At 56.5% G+C, this 20115-nt stretch overlaps 1 protein-coding gene across 1 annotated transcript in view; it reads right to left on the bottom strand.

Annotated features, from left to right (window-relative positions):
• Window positions 1-18705, bottom strand: part of STX1A (syntaxin 1A) — a 96585-nt gene extending 77880 nt beyond the window's left edge. Inside the window, exons 1-2 of the mRNA XM_033007147.2 lie at window positions 18609-18705; window positions 343-420 (exon numbers count right to left, since the gene is read on the bottom strand). Coding sequence (XP_032863038.2) covers window positions 343-420; window positions 18609-18638 — 108 coding nt within the window. The 5' untranslated portion in view covers window positions 18639-18705. The remainder of the gene's footprint in view (window positions 1-342; window positions 421-18608) is intronic.
• Between the last annotated feature and the right edge of the window lie 1410 nt (window positions 18706-20115).

Genomic DNA, 20115 nt, shown 5'->3' with positions numbered 1-20115 from the left:
AGGCTCAGCCACTTCCCCCGACTGGTCGCCTGGCCCAGCTGACCCACTGGTTTTCAGAGGAGGAGGTGGCACAGCAAAGCATCCATATGGCCAGGTAAGCCCACGACAGCCCCAGGTCTGCATGGAAGCCTGGTTCCTGCGAATCAGTGCTCTGAGCATAATCCCCAAGGACACTGATCACTAGCTGAGCAGCATCAGCCAGGGCAGGGCCCCCCATCCCCACCTCAACCACTGCCCCATGCCTGCAGTGGGAGCCTGTACCACAGCCCCACAGCCTGCTCCAGTGCTAACGGAAAGCTCTGAACTAGCTTTAAAGATGCACTGGAGAAACAAACCTCTCACCTGCTCAAAGAACTCGTCCATGAAGCGGTCCCGATCCACACTGACGGTAACTTCATCATCGTCATCACTGTCCTTCGCCTGCAACGACATGGAGGACAATCAACAAGCGTCTCCTGCAAAGTTTGCAGCTCCATTTCAGGAGCTCCTCAGGGACATTTTCCCCTTCTCCTTTCCTCACTTGCTCCCAGCAGCTGGGGTAAATGCCAGCCACTGCATGGGACACCTTGGGCACCGCTGACACCAGGAGAGCAGAGGACAGACAGCTCCAGCAATAGAGGCATGATGTAGAACAGCACTGCAGCCAGCTGACACAACGTGTGGCCTCCCGTGGCAAGCGCAGAACAAGGCTAATGACACCTATGCATTTACTGAGAGCTGGAGAGAGGAACTTTATGAGCTACCTTCAGCTATGTGTGAGCATAATGACTCTGCAAACAGCAGTGACAGGAAAGCACAAGGGATGCTGCGATGGGAAAACACAAGGTGTGCTGCAGAGTGCAGAAAAGGTCGGAGAGAACAGAAAATACAACAGAATTAGTAAAGCCACAGCAGGCAAACAAGGGGCTGTCCTTGTCTGCAGAAGCGTATGTGTCATTGTCACCAGAGATGAAACACCTCCTGTCCCAGCAAGGCAGAGGATGCAAGCTTGCAGGGGAAGGAAAAATTACAGTTCTCCGTACAAGGAGACATTTAAAAGATTATTATCCAAAGCAGATACATGATGGAGGGAAATGGAAAATTAATGGGGTGGAAAAGTTTCTTCTTACTCCATCTTGACTAGATGGAATTGAAGGAGCCAGTGGAATGGAGAAGATTTAAGATGACTGTCTCTGCTCATCGTATAATTTCCCCCATTTTGAAGATGGTTACATGTCACCCCCCGTGGCCCCTTCGCACTTTGCAGAGAGCTAGCCAATATGGTCTCCACAGAGATCCCTCTTTCCTTTAAATAAGTCAGATTAAATACCTATCCTTCTGCGTAAAATTGTCTTTTCAACCTAGGGTGACTGGTTTGGGTGGAGTCACCCAGAGGAGATGTCAGCTTTCAGCCTTGTCACTGCTCAGGGTACTCTGCTTTGGTAACTGTTCCGTGAAATGCTAAGCAGAGGTCCAAAGATGTCAAGATTGGAGAACTACCACAATTCAAGGAAAAACCTCATGCTGACAAGGAAAAGCTGGCACATTGCTGTCCTTACCACACCACTCCATGGGCACAAAGAAGAAACATTCCCTGAAGCCAGGAATTCAGAATTTGTCCATTTTGGCCGCAACCAAGCCCTCACACCAGGGCTGGGCAGGCTGGGGCATGGCAGAAGCCTCCAGACCAGGAACTGGTCGGTACATTTAGATTTTGATGAAGCTGGACAAGATCAGCCTGAAGATGAGCATCTAGAACTTCCTCTCGCTTGGACTTTGATCTCTTCCCCGAGTTGCTAAAAATACCCCATCACGCTGGGAGTTCCCTGCCTGCACAGGCATGCCTGTACCTGTCTGGATTTGCAGAGAGCTCTGCACATTCCCTGCAGAAGACAGGGCCCAGCTCCCTCCCTGACACTTTTTGCTTTCAAAATTCAGCAGTCTGCTCTCACACCAGGTCCACACTAGCCTCCTCTGCTCCCCAAAAGTGGTCACAGCCTGGCACTGACAGCCAGAGCACGACTCAGGCTTAGCGCAGAGGTGGATGCATGGCCACGTCCAACACCACCCACGCAGCTCCAAGGCCAGGGGCAGGATTTGGCCACAGACTCTGTTACACCCCTCCTGCACCCCGATGCCACCAGGCAGCCAGACTGGAGGAACCCACACCCTCTCATCACCCCAGTCCCCTGTCATCGCTGCCCTGGCCTCACTCAAACCTGGCTTAGCAAAATAACGGCTGTCACCCTCAAGTCCCAGCTCTGCTGCCAACTGTGTCGTTCATTCAGCCTGTGAGCGAGCCTTGCTGCACCAGCACAGACACTGGCTGTAAGCAAAGGTCCATTTGGGGTCTAAAAACGAACGCAGACCTGCCTGCACCCGCTCCATCGCTCCCAGAGAAGCGCAGGCACTTTCCCAGCACCCACAGAACCTGAACAGGGGGGGTCACCATAGAGGAGGTTAAAAAGTATCATCTCCTAAAGCCAGGAAGGATGCCTGCATGGATGGATGCTTGCTACATGGACGGATGCTTGCTACATGGATGTAGCTACCATCCATGTTTGCATTTCAGTTGACATGCCACTAGAAATCCCACTTGGTTTGTGCCATGCTTGGTTTTAAGCATCAACTGCCTTCAGTTAGGATGAGTGGTACCCAGAGCCCATCGGATGGGCAGCTATAATGCCCTTTACTCCTGCACGGACCGAAGGACATTTAGCCAGCACATGCAAACAGGCATGGTTTCTGCCTGCCTTGTGCCAGCGTTACCCCAAACAGCATGAACAGTCACAAACTCCCACCTACACCCTCCCCCCGCCCCAAGGATCTCAGAAATACATAATGCCAACAGATCCTGGGGGCACACGTTATGAGTGATGGAAGATGCAGCCTCCAGCACAAACGCTGCCCTGGACACACGTGCCCCAGGTTACGGCATCCCCCTCCTGACCACCCTGCCCAGCCTCTGCATGTCAGCAACAAGAACACCCCCACTAGCCCCCACAGCCATGTGAGATTTCAGATGTGGGGTGCGTTCTTCATTAGCTCAGTGCAAGCATTAGGCTGCAGCATGGTGGGCTGCATTTCAGGGAGGTTTCTCAGGAGAAAAGGGGCTGTTATTCCAGCTGACCTCCTGTACCTGATCTACTACTCCTTTTCTGTGCTCCTTCCAGCTCTGCTGATTCCAGCTCCGTGCCACAAAGTCATTCCTCGGGCAGCAACCACCCACCTGACCCATCCCCAGCACCCACCACAGACAGGCAGGCTCATCCCTGCACCTCAGGGCACACATCCTGCCCAGAGGTTTACCCCACAGCACAGGGGCTGTGCAGGGGGTGAGGGACAGCACTGCAGCCCAAGCTGGGGGCAGACGGCCTGCAGGATTCTGCCTGCAGAACAGCTTTGCCAGGGCACACGTGTCCTGCCTGCAGCACTGTGGCACCCCACCACATACCCAACAGGATGGCCATCTACGGGAAAGGGTCAAAGGAAAGGGTGCTGAGAGCAGCCCAGTGGAGAAGGACTGGGGGATACTGGTGGGTGACAGGTGGGACAGGAGCCAGCAACGTGCACTCGCAGCCCAGAAAGCCAAGCACCTCCTGGGCTGCATCACCAGCAGCGTGGCCAGCAGGCCGAGGGAGGGGATGCTCCCCCTCTGCTCCGCTCTCCTCAGACCCCCTGGAGCACTGCGGCCAGCTCTGGGGTCCCCCGCACAAGACAGACAGGGACCTGGCAGAGCGGGTCCAGAGGAGGCCACCAAAATGGCCCGAGGGCTGCAACACCTCTGCTGTGGAGAAAGGCTGAGAGAGTTGGGCTTGGGCAGCCTGGAGGGGAGTCGGCTCCAGGGAGACCTTGCCGCGGCCACTCAGTACTTAAAGGGGGTTTATAGGAAAGAGGGGGGGAGATTTTTGACCGGGGCCTGCAGTGACAGGACAAGGGGCAGCGGCTTTGAACTCAACAAGGGTGGGGTCAGGCTGGAAATAAGGAAGAAATGTTGTATGATGAGAGTGGTGAGACAGTGGCCCAGGGTGCCCAGAGCAGCTGTGGCTGCCCCCTCCCTGGAAGGGTTCAAGGCCAGGTTGGAGGGGCTGGGAGCCCCCTGGGCTGGGGGAAGGGGGCCCTGCCCGGGGCAGGGGGGTGGCACTGGATGACCTGTGAAGGTCCCTTCCAACCCAAACCACTCTGTGATCCTATGAAATCCCTCTCCCAGGGCGAGCAGGATGGGAAGCACCAGGGAGCCTCTGCAGCCCTGCACAGGAAAATGCACTTCCATCACAACTTCCCCTAAGCCTATCCAGCTTTTCTTGCCTGCATTCCGGCAGGATCTTAATTTGCAGGAATTCTTAGCACCATTCTGAAGCCAGCAAGGAAAGCATTCCCCATCATTAATTTTAAATGCAGCCTTTTACTATGACCATATAGGCCAGAGAGTACTGGCAGCAGGAAAGGCAGCAGGTCAGCATGCTGCCAGCAAAGATGCTCATCTCCTTGTCACCTCTTTCCCATCCCTTCCACCTCTGAAACAGTCCTGGTTCATTGCATGCAAGATGCCACATTGCTGTTTAGTCCTGTCCCTGCTGCCCACTGGATCCTGACATTTATTAGTGCCAGAAATGCTAGAGGAAGGTAACTGCCCAGGGAGAGGGTTTCTGCCAAAGTCACACACAGCCTTGTTGGAGGCATTTCTATTTTCAAGGCAGCTCGCCCTCCAGGCACAGCAGAGCACTGATGCACAGGCAGAGTGATGTTTTTTTAGGGCAGGCACTGAACACGCTGCTGCCCTGCTGTGCATGGAGAGAGCAGCACAAAAGTCCAGCCGGGAGCCCTGCAAAGAGGAAATTACAAGGATGGAGCCTGCTGGTCAGGAGGGCACGTGCCACTCCAGGCTGGAGAAGGGCACCATCTGTCCAACCCACGTCACTGGAAATACCCTCGGTGCCACGCCGCTTCTGACACACGGCGTCCGGCTGACCACCTGGCCCCACTGACCCCAACCCGACATCCCCACACCAGGGAGGCAGCCGCAGTGTGAGCTGTGGGGCTAACCACGACTCAAGGGGGAGGAGATACCACCAGGCAGGCACAGCTCCCTGGGATGTAGGGCACTGAAGGATCATCTGCTCCCAGCATCTCCTTCCATCCCAGAGCTCCGTCCAGGCATGCTGCCAGTCTTCACAGGCACTCATCCCAGGCTTGAAGTGTCTTCCCATACACTGCTGCCAAAGTAGAAACAAAACCAAAATACCTTTCCTAAGGAAACCTAAAGTGTCCACCCAGCCAATAGCCAAAGCCAATAGCGTTTTGGCTTCACGCATCCCAGCTATGAGCACCCCAGGTTTTCAAAGCCTCCAGTCTAGGTCAAAGCTACCCACTGGTGCTGCTCAACACAAGCAGTAATCAATTCACAGCCTTTGAAATCCTGGGCTTGCTTGCCAGCGACAGGCAAGGAGCATCCTCTTCCAATGCCATGCAAGCATGCCGGTCACACCATCCGCCCAGTGCTTCTCAGCTGCCGAAACAGCCATCCATCCATCTCCGTATCCATCGGGTGGGCCTGACATACTGCAAATCTCAGGCAGCAAATGCTGCCCCAAGACTCCTTATGGGCACAGAGGAAACAGAGCCGCAGAAAAACACTGCAAGTCTAAGTGCCTTAGGTGACATTAGCTCTAAAAACAGCTTACAGCAGGCGATGAGCCCAAGTTAATTAACACAAGCCAGCAAGCAGCTCTGCTGCCCTGCAGCCTTGGCGGGTTACTGGTGTTGCCCACTGTATGCATACAGGTACCACATGGCAGTGCTGATCGCTGCCTGTGTCACTGGCACAGGGCACGGGTGCTCTGCCACCGGCATGTCTGGAGCAGAACAGCAGGAGGGCTTTCATCAACCTCCCTTGACACCAGTCCTGCCCCACGCACTTTCAGGCAGCACCAGGAACCTGGGGTCTCTGGGTTTCCACCCCCTCCCCCCCCACAGGGTAGGCAAAGATAACCCTTCTTTCACAGAGTTTTTTATTTCTCCAGCCCACTGGAGGCCAAGCAGTGGCAGTGTGGTGGGCAGTGTGCCTGCAGCAGGGATGGCACCGCTGCCTCCCTGGTCTGAGGAGCCTGGAGAGAGAGATGGGGAGGGTAAGTCAGCCAGAGCTCCTCCAGCATCTTTTGGGCCTCACAGGGTTAAACATGCCCCTCCACAAGGGCCAAAATCCCAAAAGGAGGCAGGGCCGAGCTGTAATACCCTCCCCAGCAAAGCAGAGCAGTGATTGGGAAGGTGGTCCAGAGCCCTGGAGCATCCCAGCTCTGTGGGCTTTGCAACAAGCACACCACTAATAAATTAATTATCAAGCAGACTACATCCCTCTGGTTCAAACCAGCCCCACTCCCTCCACAGGCACTTTCTAGAGGACAGCAGAGGAGCAAACAAACTGAAAAGACGTGAAGCCTGCTCTCATCCAAAAAGCAAGAGGCAGCAGGCAGCATGAGCTGTGGCAGAGCATATCGAGGTCTCTATTAACTCAGCAGTGGCTACACACAGGCTTTAGCTCCTGCCCTCTTCTGTTAGCACTGCAGATTAATTTGACCGTGTCCAGACGCATCTGTGGGGCCAGTACAAGCAGCAGAGCTGCACCAGGGCAGAGGAGCAGTGGGCTTGGCGCCTCTGCGTCCCAGAGGACTGTGCTGACCCCCCCGGCTCATCCCTCTGCCAAGCCGTGCCAGCGGTACCCCCAACCACGCAGGCCCACCCTTTCCCAGGAAACACTCGTGCACACAACCAGGCAGCAGGCAGGGAGCCCCAGCCCAGCCTCCACGGGGGGCTGCGGGGTCTGATGCCTCATGCTGCCTCCCATCCCCACCAGAGATAAGGCAAGCTTCACAAAAGCACAATGAAAGGAAGATGCCACAACAGCTGCTACCCTCCTTTTAGAGACCATTAAGTTAAGCAAAAAAGGCCTCATTCCTAAGAGATGCAGGATGTTGCTTGCTGGCTTCACTTCCAGGCTGAATCGTTGGTTTGTTTTGTTTTTTTTTATTTACTGGACACTCTGCAATGATCTGCCCAGCCTGAGAAATTTCAGCCATTTGGGCTTGACTTTCTTTGCAAAATGACTGCCCCTTCCGTACTAAAACCAACTCATCCTGGAAGGTGCACACCACCAGGCTGCTCAGTGGGGGGATGCTCTCTGCACAGCAGCGGGTCATGGCCAGGACCAGGTCTCGGCACAGAGCGGTCCAACACCCGTCACCTTGTTCCCTGTGTCCAAGTTCACGAGCCCAGAGCACTGCTGTCGGCACCCGAGAGCTCCTGCAGCAGCTTGCTCCCCACAGCTCTGGCGTGCAGCTGCACACATCGCTGAGAAGCAGCATGAGGTCAGAATAATTCAGCAGCAAGCTGCACCAAGACCTCTTCTCGGCCATCTTAAAAAGCCTTCAGGACAAATATTAAAGCATACAGATGCCCAGATCCCTGGAAACATCCCAGCCCAGCTCTGCGACACACAGCAGCAGACAAGCAGCTCACTGTGGCTCTGCTGCTGAAGTTTTACACGAACAAGATCCACAGCACCCACGGGTCTCCAACCCACCAAACGACCACCACCCTTACCCTGGGAAGCTGTGCTGACCCTTCATAGCTTAGGGTTTGCTTTAGCAGTTTGCAGCAGCCAAACCAAGCCTCTCCTCAGGAGTCCAGAGGCAGAGGTCCTGCTCCAGAGGGTTTTCAGGGAGGTGGTGTCAAGATTGAGGACAAGGACAGCTGGAGGGTCTGCTCCCAGGAGAGAGCCCTGGGGAGCTGAACCACCTGAGACCATGGCTTAAAGCACGTACGTCTTAGCAATTTTTGCAGACTACGTATATATAGTACAGCTATGCAGCATAATAAACTGGGTATTCTGTAGCACATAGGCCTCAGCTCAGCTATGTCCAATTCCAATATTCACCAAAACCTGCTCATCCTTCCCATTAACAACTCTTTGATGAATAAAAGTTCAAGGCACAAATGACTTTAGCATTCAGCAACATCTGCATGAGTCAGTACAAGTTTCCAATTTCCAATACTAGCAGTGCAAGAGAAAAAAGATTTCCAAGAGTTTTTGTCCTCAGGTGTTGGCTTTCATTGCTGCAGAATTATGTTACCGGCCTTTGGCACAAAGCCCAACCCTTTTATCAGAGCCGTGGTCAACCCTTCAACTCAGAAGCAGGCATGCAAAATTCCACTTAACTATTAAGAACAATTGTCAGAGGTGACAGAGGCGTCACCAGTCCTGCAGAGGGCAAGGAGCTGAGCTCACCAGCCTCCTCCTGTAGCTCTAGAACATGGACAGTACTATGATCTACTGGAAAGGCACCACTACTTTGAAGTCAATACTTCGCAAATTTGCAATCATGGCTAAAGAATAATTTGGGTGAAAAACAGCAGACAGACAATTCATTTGAAATTAATTTCTTAACATCCTTCTAATGGTGGCACCATCCTTGCTATTACTTCAGACCAGAGCTTCACACGGGCAGCAGAACCACCTGCAGCCACAGAACTCATCTCTCCTCTCCACCCCATCACGTATTCACCGGGGACAGCACCCAGGGAGGCTTCTGCCAGGATCACCACCATGCTTTGGTATCTACCAAGTACTCTACAATGGACACCAAGCCCTGGTGATGCCTACCAGTGGCCGCGAGGTCTGTACTCGGAAGCTGCTAGCAAAAACAGAAGGAAAGCCTCAGGCAGAGGAGGCAAAGCCAGCAGCACCACAGCTCCCATGGCCCATGTCACCAGGAGAGGATCAACACGTGAAACTGAAGGCAGTCTGTAAGTTGGCTACTCTTCAAATCAGACTGCACTGCCTACAAACAGACACTTATGGAACATGTTGGTTTGGAAAGGACCTTCAAAGATCTTCCAGTCCAACCCTCCTGCCATGGGTAGGGACATCTTCCACTAGACCAGGTTGCTCAAATGGTCATGAATGCTCAAACATCGGAATTATCTTTCTTTAGTGCTCTTGCCTAGATCATATAAAGGAACCTTAGCACCATCCAGATGAGACACCAACCCTCCCAGAAGGCAAAAGCCTTCTGGAAAACCAAAATGAACAGTCGTTTCACACATACAGCATTGGCCTCAACCTCAAAGGGACCTGGATTAACCTCTCCCCACAGGCAGTGCCAGCACCCTTGGTGACTGAGGGGAAGCTTTTCCTTAGCCTGACCTCTCCATGCCTGCTACAGCAGAAGGACTTCCCATTCTCCTCTGGATGTCCCCAAAGACAGTTTTGGGGCAGCAGTCAGCAGATGTCCTGGGCTCTACTCACTACTTCCAAGGCTCCTGCAAAAGGTGATGGAGGAAAAGACCCTCTTGCCAGAGGAGAGTGGCTCTACAGGGGTATCTCCTGCACCTCCACTGGAAATACTCAGAGTTAACACACTGAAAAAGGTTGAAAGTTGCTTCAGGGCATCTCTCATGTGGGATCTGAGCACTTAGGAACTGCTTGTGTTCAAGGCAGGCTAAAGAAAAGCAAATACAACATATATTTATAAAATTTGAACTAAGACAACACAGGTACATATGTCAAGAAAAGGTGAGCACCAAAATTAAAATGGATTCACGGTGGGTTTCTTACCACCGCCCACGTTCAAGGATGCCTAGTTAAGCCAGTCACCTGCAACTGCTTGCACAGGATCAGCATCAGTCCTGCAGATCTGAGGTCACCAAGAAACCTTCGTCCTGACGTGACTTGCCAGCTTTCAAACACAGCAGCGTGGAGCAGGTAATGGAGAAGTGCAGAAAAGAAGGGCCATGCCTATGGCCTTCTGCAGGAATGAGAGCGGGGTGCCTCTGGGTTCACACCATCACCTCCCAAATACCACCGAATCCCATGCCAGCATCACAAAAAATGACATACAAGCTGCATCACCAGCAGCGTGGCCAGCAGGCCGAGGGAGGGGATGCTCCCCCTCTGCTCCGCTCTCCTCAGACCCCCTGGAGCACTGCGGCCAGCTCTGGGGTCCCCCGCACAAGACAGACAGGGACCTGGCAGAGCGGGTCCAGAGGAGGCCACCAAAATGGCCCGAGGGCTGCAACACCTCTGCTGTGGAGAAAGGCTGAGAGAGTTGGGCTTGGGCAGCCTGGAGGGGAGTCGGCTCCAGGGAGACCTTGCCGCGGCCACTCAGTACTTAAAGGGGGTTTATAGGAAAGAGGGGGAGAGATTTTTGACCGGGGCCTGCAGTGACAGGACAAGGGGCAGCGGCTTTGAACTCAACAAGGGTGGGGTCAGGCTGGAAATAAGGAAGAAATGTTGTATGATGAGAGTGGTGAGACAGTGGCCCAGGGTGCCCAGAGCAGCTGTGGCTGCCCCCTCCCTGGAAGGGTTCAAGGCCAGGTTGGACGGGGCTGGGAGCCCCCTGGGCTGGGGGAAGGGGGCCCTGCCCGGGGCAGGGGGGTGGCACTGGGTGATCTTTGGAGGTCCCTTCCAACCCAAACCACTCTGTGAGCCCATGACACACCACATGCCACAGCCTGTCCTCTGCTCACAGCCATCAGTTTGCTCCCCTGTTTGGGGTGAAAGGCAGTGCCCCCATTTCAGACACCAGCACTGCTGCTGGCTGCCGAAGGCAGAGATGCAGGCACACTGTGGCAACATTGACCCTCTCCCTCTGCCTTTCAGCTCAGCAAAACTTTCTACACCTTGTGCTTCCAGAGTTGCCTCGTTTTATATTTTTTCTAAGTAAAGATGGTCCCATTGGCTTTATGCCTGGTCTGGTCCTGACACAGCATCGCTCTGTTTCTGTTTCCCACACCATCCTTCTCCACTTGCATCTCCTCTAAGGATAATCCCACAGACACCGCAGTCCAAGGACATTCAGCCGTCCCCTGCTGTGGGTTTGCTCAGGTCACTCTCCACCCGCCTGGAGCCAGGATGTTACTGCACACTCTGTCTTTCCGGGTTTTCCACTTGGGTTCACTCTCCTCCTTTTTGCTAATATACGTAATTTTCTGGAAGTAGCAATTTATCACAGTACTTAGCTTAATGAGCCTTACTGTACATGTTCTGCCTGTAGTGATAATTTTGCATATTTCCTGAGAAATCTTGTTAACAGGGAGATACATAGCAAAACAAACATTTGTATAGCTTCCAAGCAGCTCAAACAAAGACACTTGCAATTAAAACAATGGGAACTAGTCTAAACCCCTCTGGCTCAGGCCCCTTTAGTCATCCGGTGCACAGCCAGTGTATGTGGCTTGTGAACGCAACATCTCATTACTCTTTGGTGCCTACAGCATGGCACTAGGTTTCAGGAGGCAGAGTATTTCTGCGTTCAGGCTGACTTAGTGGGAACACCAAGCCTGCACCGCACCAGACCTGGAGCTCCCCAGCAGACACCAAGGGGTCCCGGGGCTCAGCGTCCCACTCCGAGGCCAGTGCCAGTGGGGGCTGAGCCCACCTGTCAACCCCTGTCCATCGCCCCACTCCACCGTGGGGTGCAGACCCCCACTGTGGACCCCAGTCTCCTCCCAGGGTGAGGACACGAAACACCATCAGAGCTGACCTAAGAGGTTGGGCTTTGCATGCTGCTGTGTTTAAAACACATCAAAAAGTCTTCCTAATTTTAAGTTTTCTTTAGCATGCCCTAACTCGGGTGTGTGCCTGCTGCTGCTAACAGCATCCCTGCAGCACAGGGATGCCCAGGACCCCACAGCTTCTGGGGATATCTCAGGCGGAGCACATGCAAGGCAGGCATTGTGGGCTCCTGCTTCATCCCCTCTGTTACCTTCTGCCGCGCCTGGCTGATAGGCCCAGCAGATCCCAGGGAGCAAGGACTCGCCCATGTCTCACCCCTTCCCACCCTCCAGGACCACAACGGAGCAGGTGAAGCAGCTTCCCTGCCCCAGAGACAAACGTTCACGGCACGGACACAGTCAGGCCAGGCATGTTCCAAGGGCAGCCACAGTGCACAGCCTTCCCCAGCAGCTTTGCTCCCTCCAGCCCCCAGAAAATCAGCTTTTCAGCATCACTACACACCCCACTGACTACAGGCAGACCAGGTGGCCATGCAGGCTGTGGACATGCAATACAGAGCCGTCAGATGTCACCTGCCACGTGACAGCCCCAGGTCCCCAACGGGTGAAGGAAGAAGCAAAGCTGAATTATTTACATGACCCTTTTGGTTGAACAGAAGAGCTCAAAAGCATTCTGGGCAACCAAGTGGGTTAAAAAAGGAAAGGAAGATCGCACTTAAATAAGCAAATATATCTATCTCCGGGAGAGCAGGGACTTTTGCATCAGGGGTGGCTCTGGAAAAGCCCGGCTACCCAGATGGAGATCAACAAGATCCAGCTCCTGCTGCAAACGGCAACTTTGCTTGACTTCACATTTGTGCCCCCAAGAGACAAATCATCAGTGGGAGCAGCACAGGATTATTAATGAGAGGGGATGGAGCAAGGTCTGGCTGCAAGCCCTGGGGGGCCTACGCTGCAGATTTCAGCTGCCACAGGAGGGAAGAGGGTGGATCCACAGAGCTGGACCTGGAGTCGGCCTCACTTTCTCCCTCCTTTTATTTTTAACACCCAGCAGCTCCTGCAGGCAGGAGGCAGTACTCGAAATAGGGATGTGGCAGGCAGGCAGGCAGGGACAGGGGGTTTCAGCCTGCTGGGGAGGACAATGGTGCGGCACAAACGCACAGACATTGCTGGAGAAAGGCACTTAAAAACAGCAGCCAGAGAGAAGAAAGGGCGCCACAAAACCCTTTTGACCATTTCTGCAAGCTGGAGACATGCAAAAGCAGGTCTGGTTTTGCAAGTGTGCCTCTCCCGTTCACATAGGTTGGGAAACAGCTTCTTACTCAAAACCAGGATATAATGAGAAAGAAAAGCTAAACATTAAATAAAGAGCAACTCTTCAAACCATGGACATTATTCTCAATTAACACTCATTTGAGCAAGGCAAGCCTTTAGACCCAACAGGAAGGTCACCAGAAACGTGACCATCACTTCGTACACTTGCTTTGTTGCAAGCAACTACTGAGGCTTCAGTCCTACAAACACCTCTGTGGCCACCCAGTCTTAGACGGACAACTGGTCCCACCACACAAGGTCTGTGCTGGCGGGCAAAAGGGGACCTCCAGGTCCAAACTGTCCTCCTGTCACCACTCCAGAGAAGATCCTTCTCACGCTGGGGGAGCTTCTGACAGCACTGAAACCTGCCAGGCCTGGACACCGTACCGCAAGCATGGTGGCCTTGCCAAGCCTCTCTCCACAGCGTCCGAACCCACGATCTGGGCACTGTCCATCCTACCATCTCAAGGAACACTTCCATCATGTAACTGCAAGATAAAACATCAGGCAAGCACTGTCTAGTACAGAATGGGGAGAGGAACTGTCAACTGATAAATGGTCCTTCCCAGCCCAATTAGAGCCCAGCAACTGCTATAGTCACCAAAAATCTATAACTATTGGAAATTCTGCTAATTAGCTATATGAAATGTTGACAGCAGAGTCCCATCCACCCGAAATCACCCAGCCACGTGTTTCTTAACAGCCAGTATCACCAAGTGTGTGGAGTTCCTCCAGCAACAGCAACTCTGACCCAAACCATCTGGGTCCACCCCACCACCGGTTCTCTGCACCCCTCCAGCCCCTGTGTCCCCCTGAAGACCCTCCTCCCATGCCAGGTAGGCACCTCACAGCAGCCTCACAGCGCCTTGGCATTGTCTCCCTGCTTCAGCAATGGGGAGCAAATGGAAGGAATTCGGTCTTGCTGGAAAGAGGGCACTCAGGGACCAGGGACCAGGACCTGTCAAAAGCCACATCTATGGCCTGCTCAACATCTGCATCAACAACACCGTGAGTGAGATCAAGTGCACCCTCAGCAAGTTTGCAGATGACACCAAGCTGAGTGGTGCAGTTGATACACTGAAGGGAAGGGCTGGCATCCAGAGGGACCTGGACAGGCTGGGGGAGGGGATCCGTGTGAACCTCATGAAGTTCAACCCAGTCCTGCACCTGATCAGGGCAACCCCCAGTACCAGCACAGACTGGGGGATGGATGGATGGATGGATGGATGGATGGATGGATGGATGGATGGGTGGATGGGTGGATGGGTGGATGGGTGGATGGGTGGGTGGGTGGGTGGGTGGGTGGGTGGGTGGGTGGGTGGGTGGGTGGGTGGGTGGGTGGGTGGATGGATGGATGGATGGATGGATGGATGGATGGATGGATGGATGGATGGATGGATGGATGGATGGATGGATGGATGGATGGATGGATGGATGGATGGATGGATGGATGGATGGATGGATGGATGGATGGATGGATGGATGGATGGATGGATGGATGGATGGATGGATGGATGGATGGATGGATGGATGGGTGGATGGGTGGATGGGTGGATGGGTGGATGGGTGGATGGGTGGGTGGGTGGGTGGGTGGGTGGGTGGATGGGTGGGTGGGTGGATGGGTGGGTGGATGGGTGGGTGGATGGGTGGGTGGATGGGTGGGTGGATGGGTGGGTGGATGGGGTGGGTGGATGGGATGGGTGGATGGATGGGTGGATGGATGGATGGATGGATGGATGGATGGATGGATGGATGGATGGATGGATGGATGGATGGATGGATGGATGGATGGATGGATGGATGGATGGATGGATGGATGGATGGATGGATGGATGGATGGATGGATGGATGGATGGATGGATGGATGGATGGGTGGATGGATGGGTGGATGGATGGATGGGTGGATGGATGGGTGGGTGGATGGGTGGGTGGGTGGATGGATGGATGGGTGGATGGATGGGTGGATGGATGGGTGGATGGATGGGTGGATGGATGGATGGATGGATGGATGGATGGATGGATGGATGGATGGATGGATGGATGGATGGATGGATGGATGGATGGATGGATGGATGGCAGCCCTGCAGAGAAGGACTGGGGGATACTGGTGGGTGACAGGTGGGACAGGAGCCAGCAACGTGCACTCGCAGCCCAGAAAGCCAAGCACCTCCTGGGCTGCATCACCAGCAGCGTGGCCAGCAGGCCGAGGGAGGGGATGCTCCCCCTCTGCTCCGCTCTCCTCAGACCCCCTGGAGCACTGCGGCCAGCTCTGGGGTCCCCCGCACAAGACAGACAGGGACCTGGCAGAGCGGGTCCAGAGGAGGCCACCAAAATGGCCCGAGGGCTGCAACACCTCTGCTGTGGAGAAAGGCTGAGAGAGTTGGGCTTGGGCAGCCTGGAGGGGAGTCGGCTCCAGGGAGACCTTGCCGCGGCCACTCAGTACTTAAAGGGGGTTTATAGGAAAGAGGGGGAGAGATTTTTGACCGGGGCCTGCAGTGACAGGACAAGGGGCAGCGGCTTTGAACTCAACAAGGGTGGGGTCAGGCTGGAAATAAGGAAGAAATGTTGTATGATGAGAGTGGTGAGACAGTGGCCCAGGGTGCCCAGAGCAGCTGTGGCTGCCCCCTCCCTGGAAGGGTTCAAGGCCAGGTTGGAGGGGCTGGGAGCCCCCTGGGCTGGGGGAAGGGGGCCCTGCCCGGGGCAGGGGAGTGGCACTGGATGACCTGTGAAGGTCACTTCCAAAGCAAACCACTTTGTGATCCTATGGCATTTGCACAAATCCCTCACATCCACTCATCACTCATTTTACCATTTGAACCTGTCTCACCCCCTGGAAATCCTGACATGCCACACAAACTGAGCTGTCACCTCCCAGGCAGTGTGGAGCAGTGTCAGACCCTCACAGTCCTGCACACGTGCACCATCCTGTCCCGGCCCCGAGGCTCCCTGGCCATGGAGCCCTGCTCACCCAGGACAGCAGAGCCCTCATGTGTTGAGCAGAGCTTCAGGCTCTTCCTGCATCTGCAGTGGCTGATGGCTCTTTATAATGCAGCACACTCAGCACCAGCTCTCCTCAAGCTTTGGAGGACACAACACAAGCAGAGTCTAAATAAAGACATTTTAGTAAGTGCCCAGAGCACAGGGAGAGGCAGCTTACAGACTGTCCCAAAAGCAGAATAAATTATTTTTCAGATAATTTTTGTCCCATCCCTGCCCTGTCACCAGCACTGCAGAGGGACAGATGCAGCAGGAGGGGCTGCTTTTGGGGGTTTCAGGGAAGGGGACCAGCTCCAGCCCCACTCCAGATGGGCAGGAAATACCATCCGTGGCGCCTACCCCTAAGAAGCTAAGAGCAAAGTTCTGCTGGTCTCATTCTGGACACCCTTCACGGCCAGTCCTCAGCTAGTCTTCCTCCACAAGAGGACGTTTTTCAGCCAGAAGCCAAATTTCCTGTCCCCGGTTCAGAGCAGGCCCCTGGGCACCACCACCCCCAGGGCACTAGAGAAGCTTGAGTGAGTTTGAACACAACTGGAATGCCAAGGTTCAAAACAGACACACGATGAGTATTTTGAATTTCATGTACCACTTTAAAAATCTGATTAAGACATGAAGTTCTTGTTTTGCACAGCAGTGAAAGCCATGCATCCCCTCCTCAGCTCCAAAAATAATAAAAAAGCCAGCCCTTTCTTTTTAATTCTTCCTTTTTATCATCTCTGGCAGAATTTGGACACTGTATTAAAACTGGAGGAAACTGGCCCAGGCTATTAATGAGGCTGGCTACTCTCAGCACAATAAAAACAAGCCCAAACACCTTCTATACTCCATCCACTGCAGCATCTCACTCCTCCCAGGTGACGGCCACCACCAAGGCCATCCTCGCTTCCCCCGTGCGCTGCCCCACTCCGCACAGCCCTGCCAGGCTCAGCCCCAGCGTGGGCACCCACTCAGCCCCAGGGCATCCAGATGCTCCAAACCAGGCCTCCGTCCCCAGGAGCACCCAGCTGCAGCAAGGAGCCCCAGGGAGGACGCTGCTCCCTTCAGCATTAGGCTAATCAGCAGCAGAAGTGAGGTGAAAACGCATTCTATTTTTCTTAAGACATATTTAAAGGAAGGGAGAGATTTTAAAATACTCTACAGCATCACTTCTCAGCCAGCATTGGCTGCCAAGAGGACATTCATAGGGGTGGTTTTTACTATTATTATTGAAAAGCTTATTTTCCAATCCTATTTTACAGCCTCCACTGTTGATGGGGAAAGAGCCCCCCGTTTGGGTGCTTTCCAGGCACTCTGGCTGAGTGGGGGGTACAACTGTTCTTTATATAGCCCCTTCCTCCTCCAGCACTGACAGCCACCCCCTCGGCCCCTTGCTGGCGTCACCCCAGCTCCGTCCTCCTGCCATTTTCCAGACTGAGCCAAACTCCCGGCTGAAGCAATCCCAGTGGGGTGGGTATCTGCGGGGAGCAGCCCACAGTCATCCCTGCCACCCCCCACTCCACGGCTGCGTCAGCCCCTCCCCTCCTGCCGGTCACCTGCCCGGGATGGAGCACCCACAGCCCGGCGAGACCCCCGCTCGCCTCCCACTCCACACACCCTGCACTGGTCTCCCAGGCAGCTCCGCAGACCAAATCGTGAATTAAAAAATAAAAACAAAACAAGAAAAAGCAGCAAAGCAAGCGCTGGCATGATGGCACAAGACAGGAGGCTGGGTGCTGGAGCGGCCCCCAGGGATGTGAAGGCTCTCGCCTGCCCAGGCATCCCTGCTGCTGCCGGCACACTGCCGAGCTCTGCCCCACGCCGTGGGCGGCGGCACCCCCCACCCCTGTGTGAGCCGGGGGCGTCCCGGGGCCCACGCGGGTGATGCCGCCGTGGTCCGCGGCAGGCAGCAGCGGGGCAGTGGGGAGCTCCACCGCGGCAACCACCCAAGGTGCTGCCTGCCCTACACCACCCGAGCCCCCCGTCGGGTCTCCGAGGGGCTGCAAACGCCCCACAGGCAGGACGGAACGTGGGTGCCGCCGGGCCCGGGTGGTCCCCTGGGACCGGCTGCAGCCACAGACGGTGCCCGACGCCCCGCTCACCCCCGGGTCACGGCACCGGGTGCTGAGCGGCCGTTTGCAGGGCAGGTGCTGGGCCCGGGGGGCGGGGGGGTGGCGGGGGGCAGCACCCGAAGGGCTGCGCGGCCCCGGGCTCTTCCCAGGCCAGATGACATCAGCAGAGCCCGGAGGATGAAAAAGCAAAATGGGTGCAGAGAGCGGCGGCCGGCGCTGGAGGCGGCACCAGGGTGTGCACGGCCGTGCGGCGGCACCCGTGGGGCAGCCCCCGCCCGCAGCATCCCCGCCAGGCGCTGCCGAACCCCCCCCCCCCCCCCCCTCCCCGGCCCCGCGTGAAAATAAACGATTTTTTATTTTTTTTTTTTTTTTTCGTTCCCCCGGCTGGGATCGCTTTCAGCCGGCTCGGCCCCCCCGGGAGCCGCTCACCCGGTGCCGGGAGAGGTGGGGACCCCCCGGGGCAGCGCCCGCCCCTCGCACCGCCCGCCCGGACCCGGAGCGGCCCGCGGGGAGGGGAAGGATCCGCGCAACCCGGGGGGACCCCGCTCCCACTGCGAACCCCCCACCACCACCACCACCACCGCCAGGGACTGGGGGCGGGGTTCGGCCCCCCCCCCCCCCCCCCCCCAGCTCAGCCTCCCCCGGCGCCGCCGCTCGGGGCACGGCGCCCCTCGGGGCGGGGGAAGCGGGCGGTCCCCGGGCAGAGGCAGCGGCGCTGCCCGCAGCCACCCACCCCCGCGGCCGGCGCCCCCCACTCACGGCGCGCAGCTCCCCGGTCCGGTCCTTCATCCTGCCCCGCCGCTGCCGCTGGCTCCGGCCGCCGCGCGGGGGAGGGGCGGGCGCGGCACATGCGCGCAGCCGGGCGGAGGAGGGGGGCGCAACGGGGGGGGGGGGGGTGACACCCGAGAGGGGACACAGCTGGGGAGCACGCCACTCCGGGGGGGGGCAAAGTGGGAGGAGTCACCGGGGGGAGCGGGGGGGGGGCACACCCCTGCAGCGCCTCACACCTGGGGGAGTCACATCTGGAGCGTCACACTTCGGGGGGGGGGGGGGGGGGGAGGCACACGGCGGGGTTCCCACGTGGGAGTGGCATCAGGGGAGGTCGCGGCTGGGGCTCACACGCGGGGCTCAGCTGGGGGCTCACCTCGGGGGGGTCACACCCGGGGGACATCACAGCAGTGTGGTCTCCGGGGGGGAGGGGGGGGCACGCAGCAGGGCGGCCCCGATGGCAGGGTCACACCAGGGGGGTCCCCGGAGCAGCGGCAGCAGCGGGGCCGGGGACCCGGCGGACACCACAGTTTGGGGGCACTGGCAGGAGGGGCTCGCGCTGACCCCCACCCCGGGGACAGGCAGGGGCAGCGGTGGGAGGGTGGGGGGTGAGCACCGAGCTCGGACTCACGGGGAGCCGCGAGGTGCCAGCCAGGCTCCAAGAGGAGGGACGCAGCCCTGGACCCCCCCCGGACCCCTCCAGACCCCCCGGGCGGGACACCCCGGCATCGGCTGGAGCGGGAGCTGGGACGAGCACCTTTCCCACTCCTCCAGGACAGCGGCCACCCCTGCCACGCGTAGCACCCCGGGACAGCACCCCTGGGTTAACACTGGGGCTGCCCTCACCCTGTGGCTCCTGGGTGCCATATTCTTCCATGCTTGTTCTTCCCCAAATCGCCCAGATCCATCCCTTTCCCCACTTTCACTTCCCCTCTTAAACATCCCATAATAAGTTCTGTGCAATCTCGTGCGCCTCAAACATGTCCCAGGCAGAAATACCCGCCCTGGCTCCAGCACGGGCCTTCACGCCAGGGCCCTGGGGCTGAGGCTCTGCCAGGAGGGGCCTGGACAAGGTGTCCCCTCCTCCCAGTCCCTAATTTGGGTTCCCGTCTGCCTTGTGCCTCTCTGCTCCCCTGGGCTCATGCAGGTGGGACTCACAGGAGCTGGGAGGGACCCAGCCGGGTACTGTTTGGGCTCCCCCTCCCACCAGTGTCTCCCTGTGCTCCTTGCAAGTAGGCAGAGGAGCTGTACTGCACATCCCACCAGCTGGGAGGGTCCCTACCACCAGGAACCCGGCTTCATTTACCCAAGTGACAACAGCGCTGTGCATTTCCAAAAGAGGGGTTGCCCCCTCTGCCATCGCCCCCATGAGCCTTCCGCAAGGAGGCTGGTAGCCCACCTTCTCCCTGCTCTCTTGTCTTTTCCTCAGTCTTCTCCCGGGGAGTCTGGGCAGGCGCATCAAGGAGGTGTCTCTCCTGCCATCAGCTCCCCCTGAAGA

This window comes from Tyto alba, unplaced genomic scaffold, assembly GCF_018691265.1.
Source record: "Tyto alba isolate M040663 unplaced genomic scaffold, T.alba_DEE_v4.0 Super-Scaffold_19, whole genome shotgun sequence".
Taxonomy (NCBI): Eukaryota; Metazoa; Chordata; class Aves; order Strigiformes; family Tytonidae; genus Tyto; species Tyto alba.
Note: the sequence above shows the minus strand (reverse complement) of the source record. Positions and strands in the feature narration are given on the sequence as shown.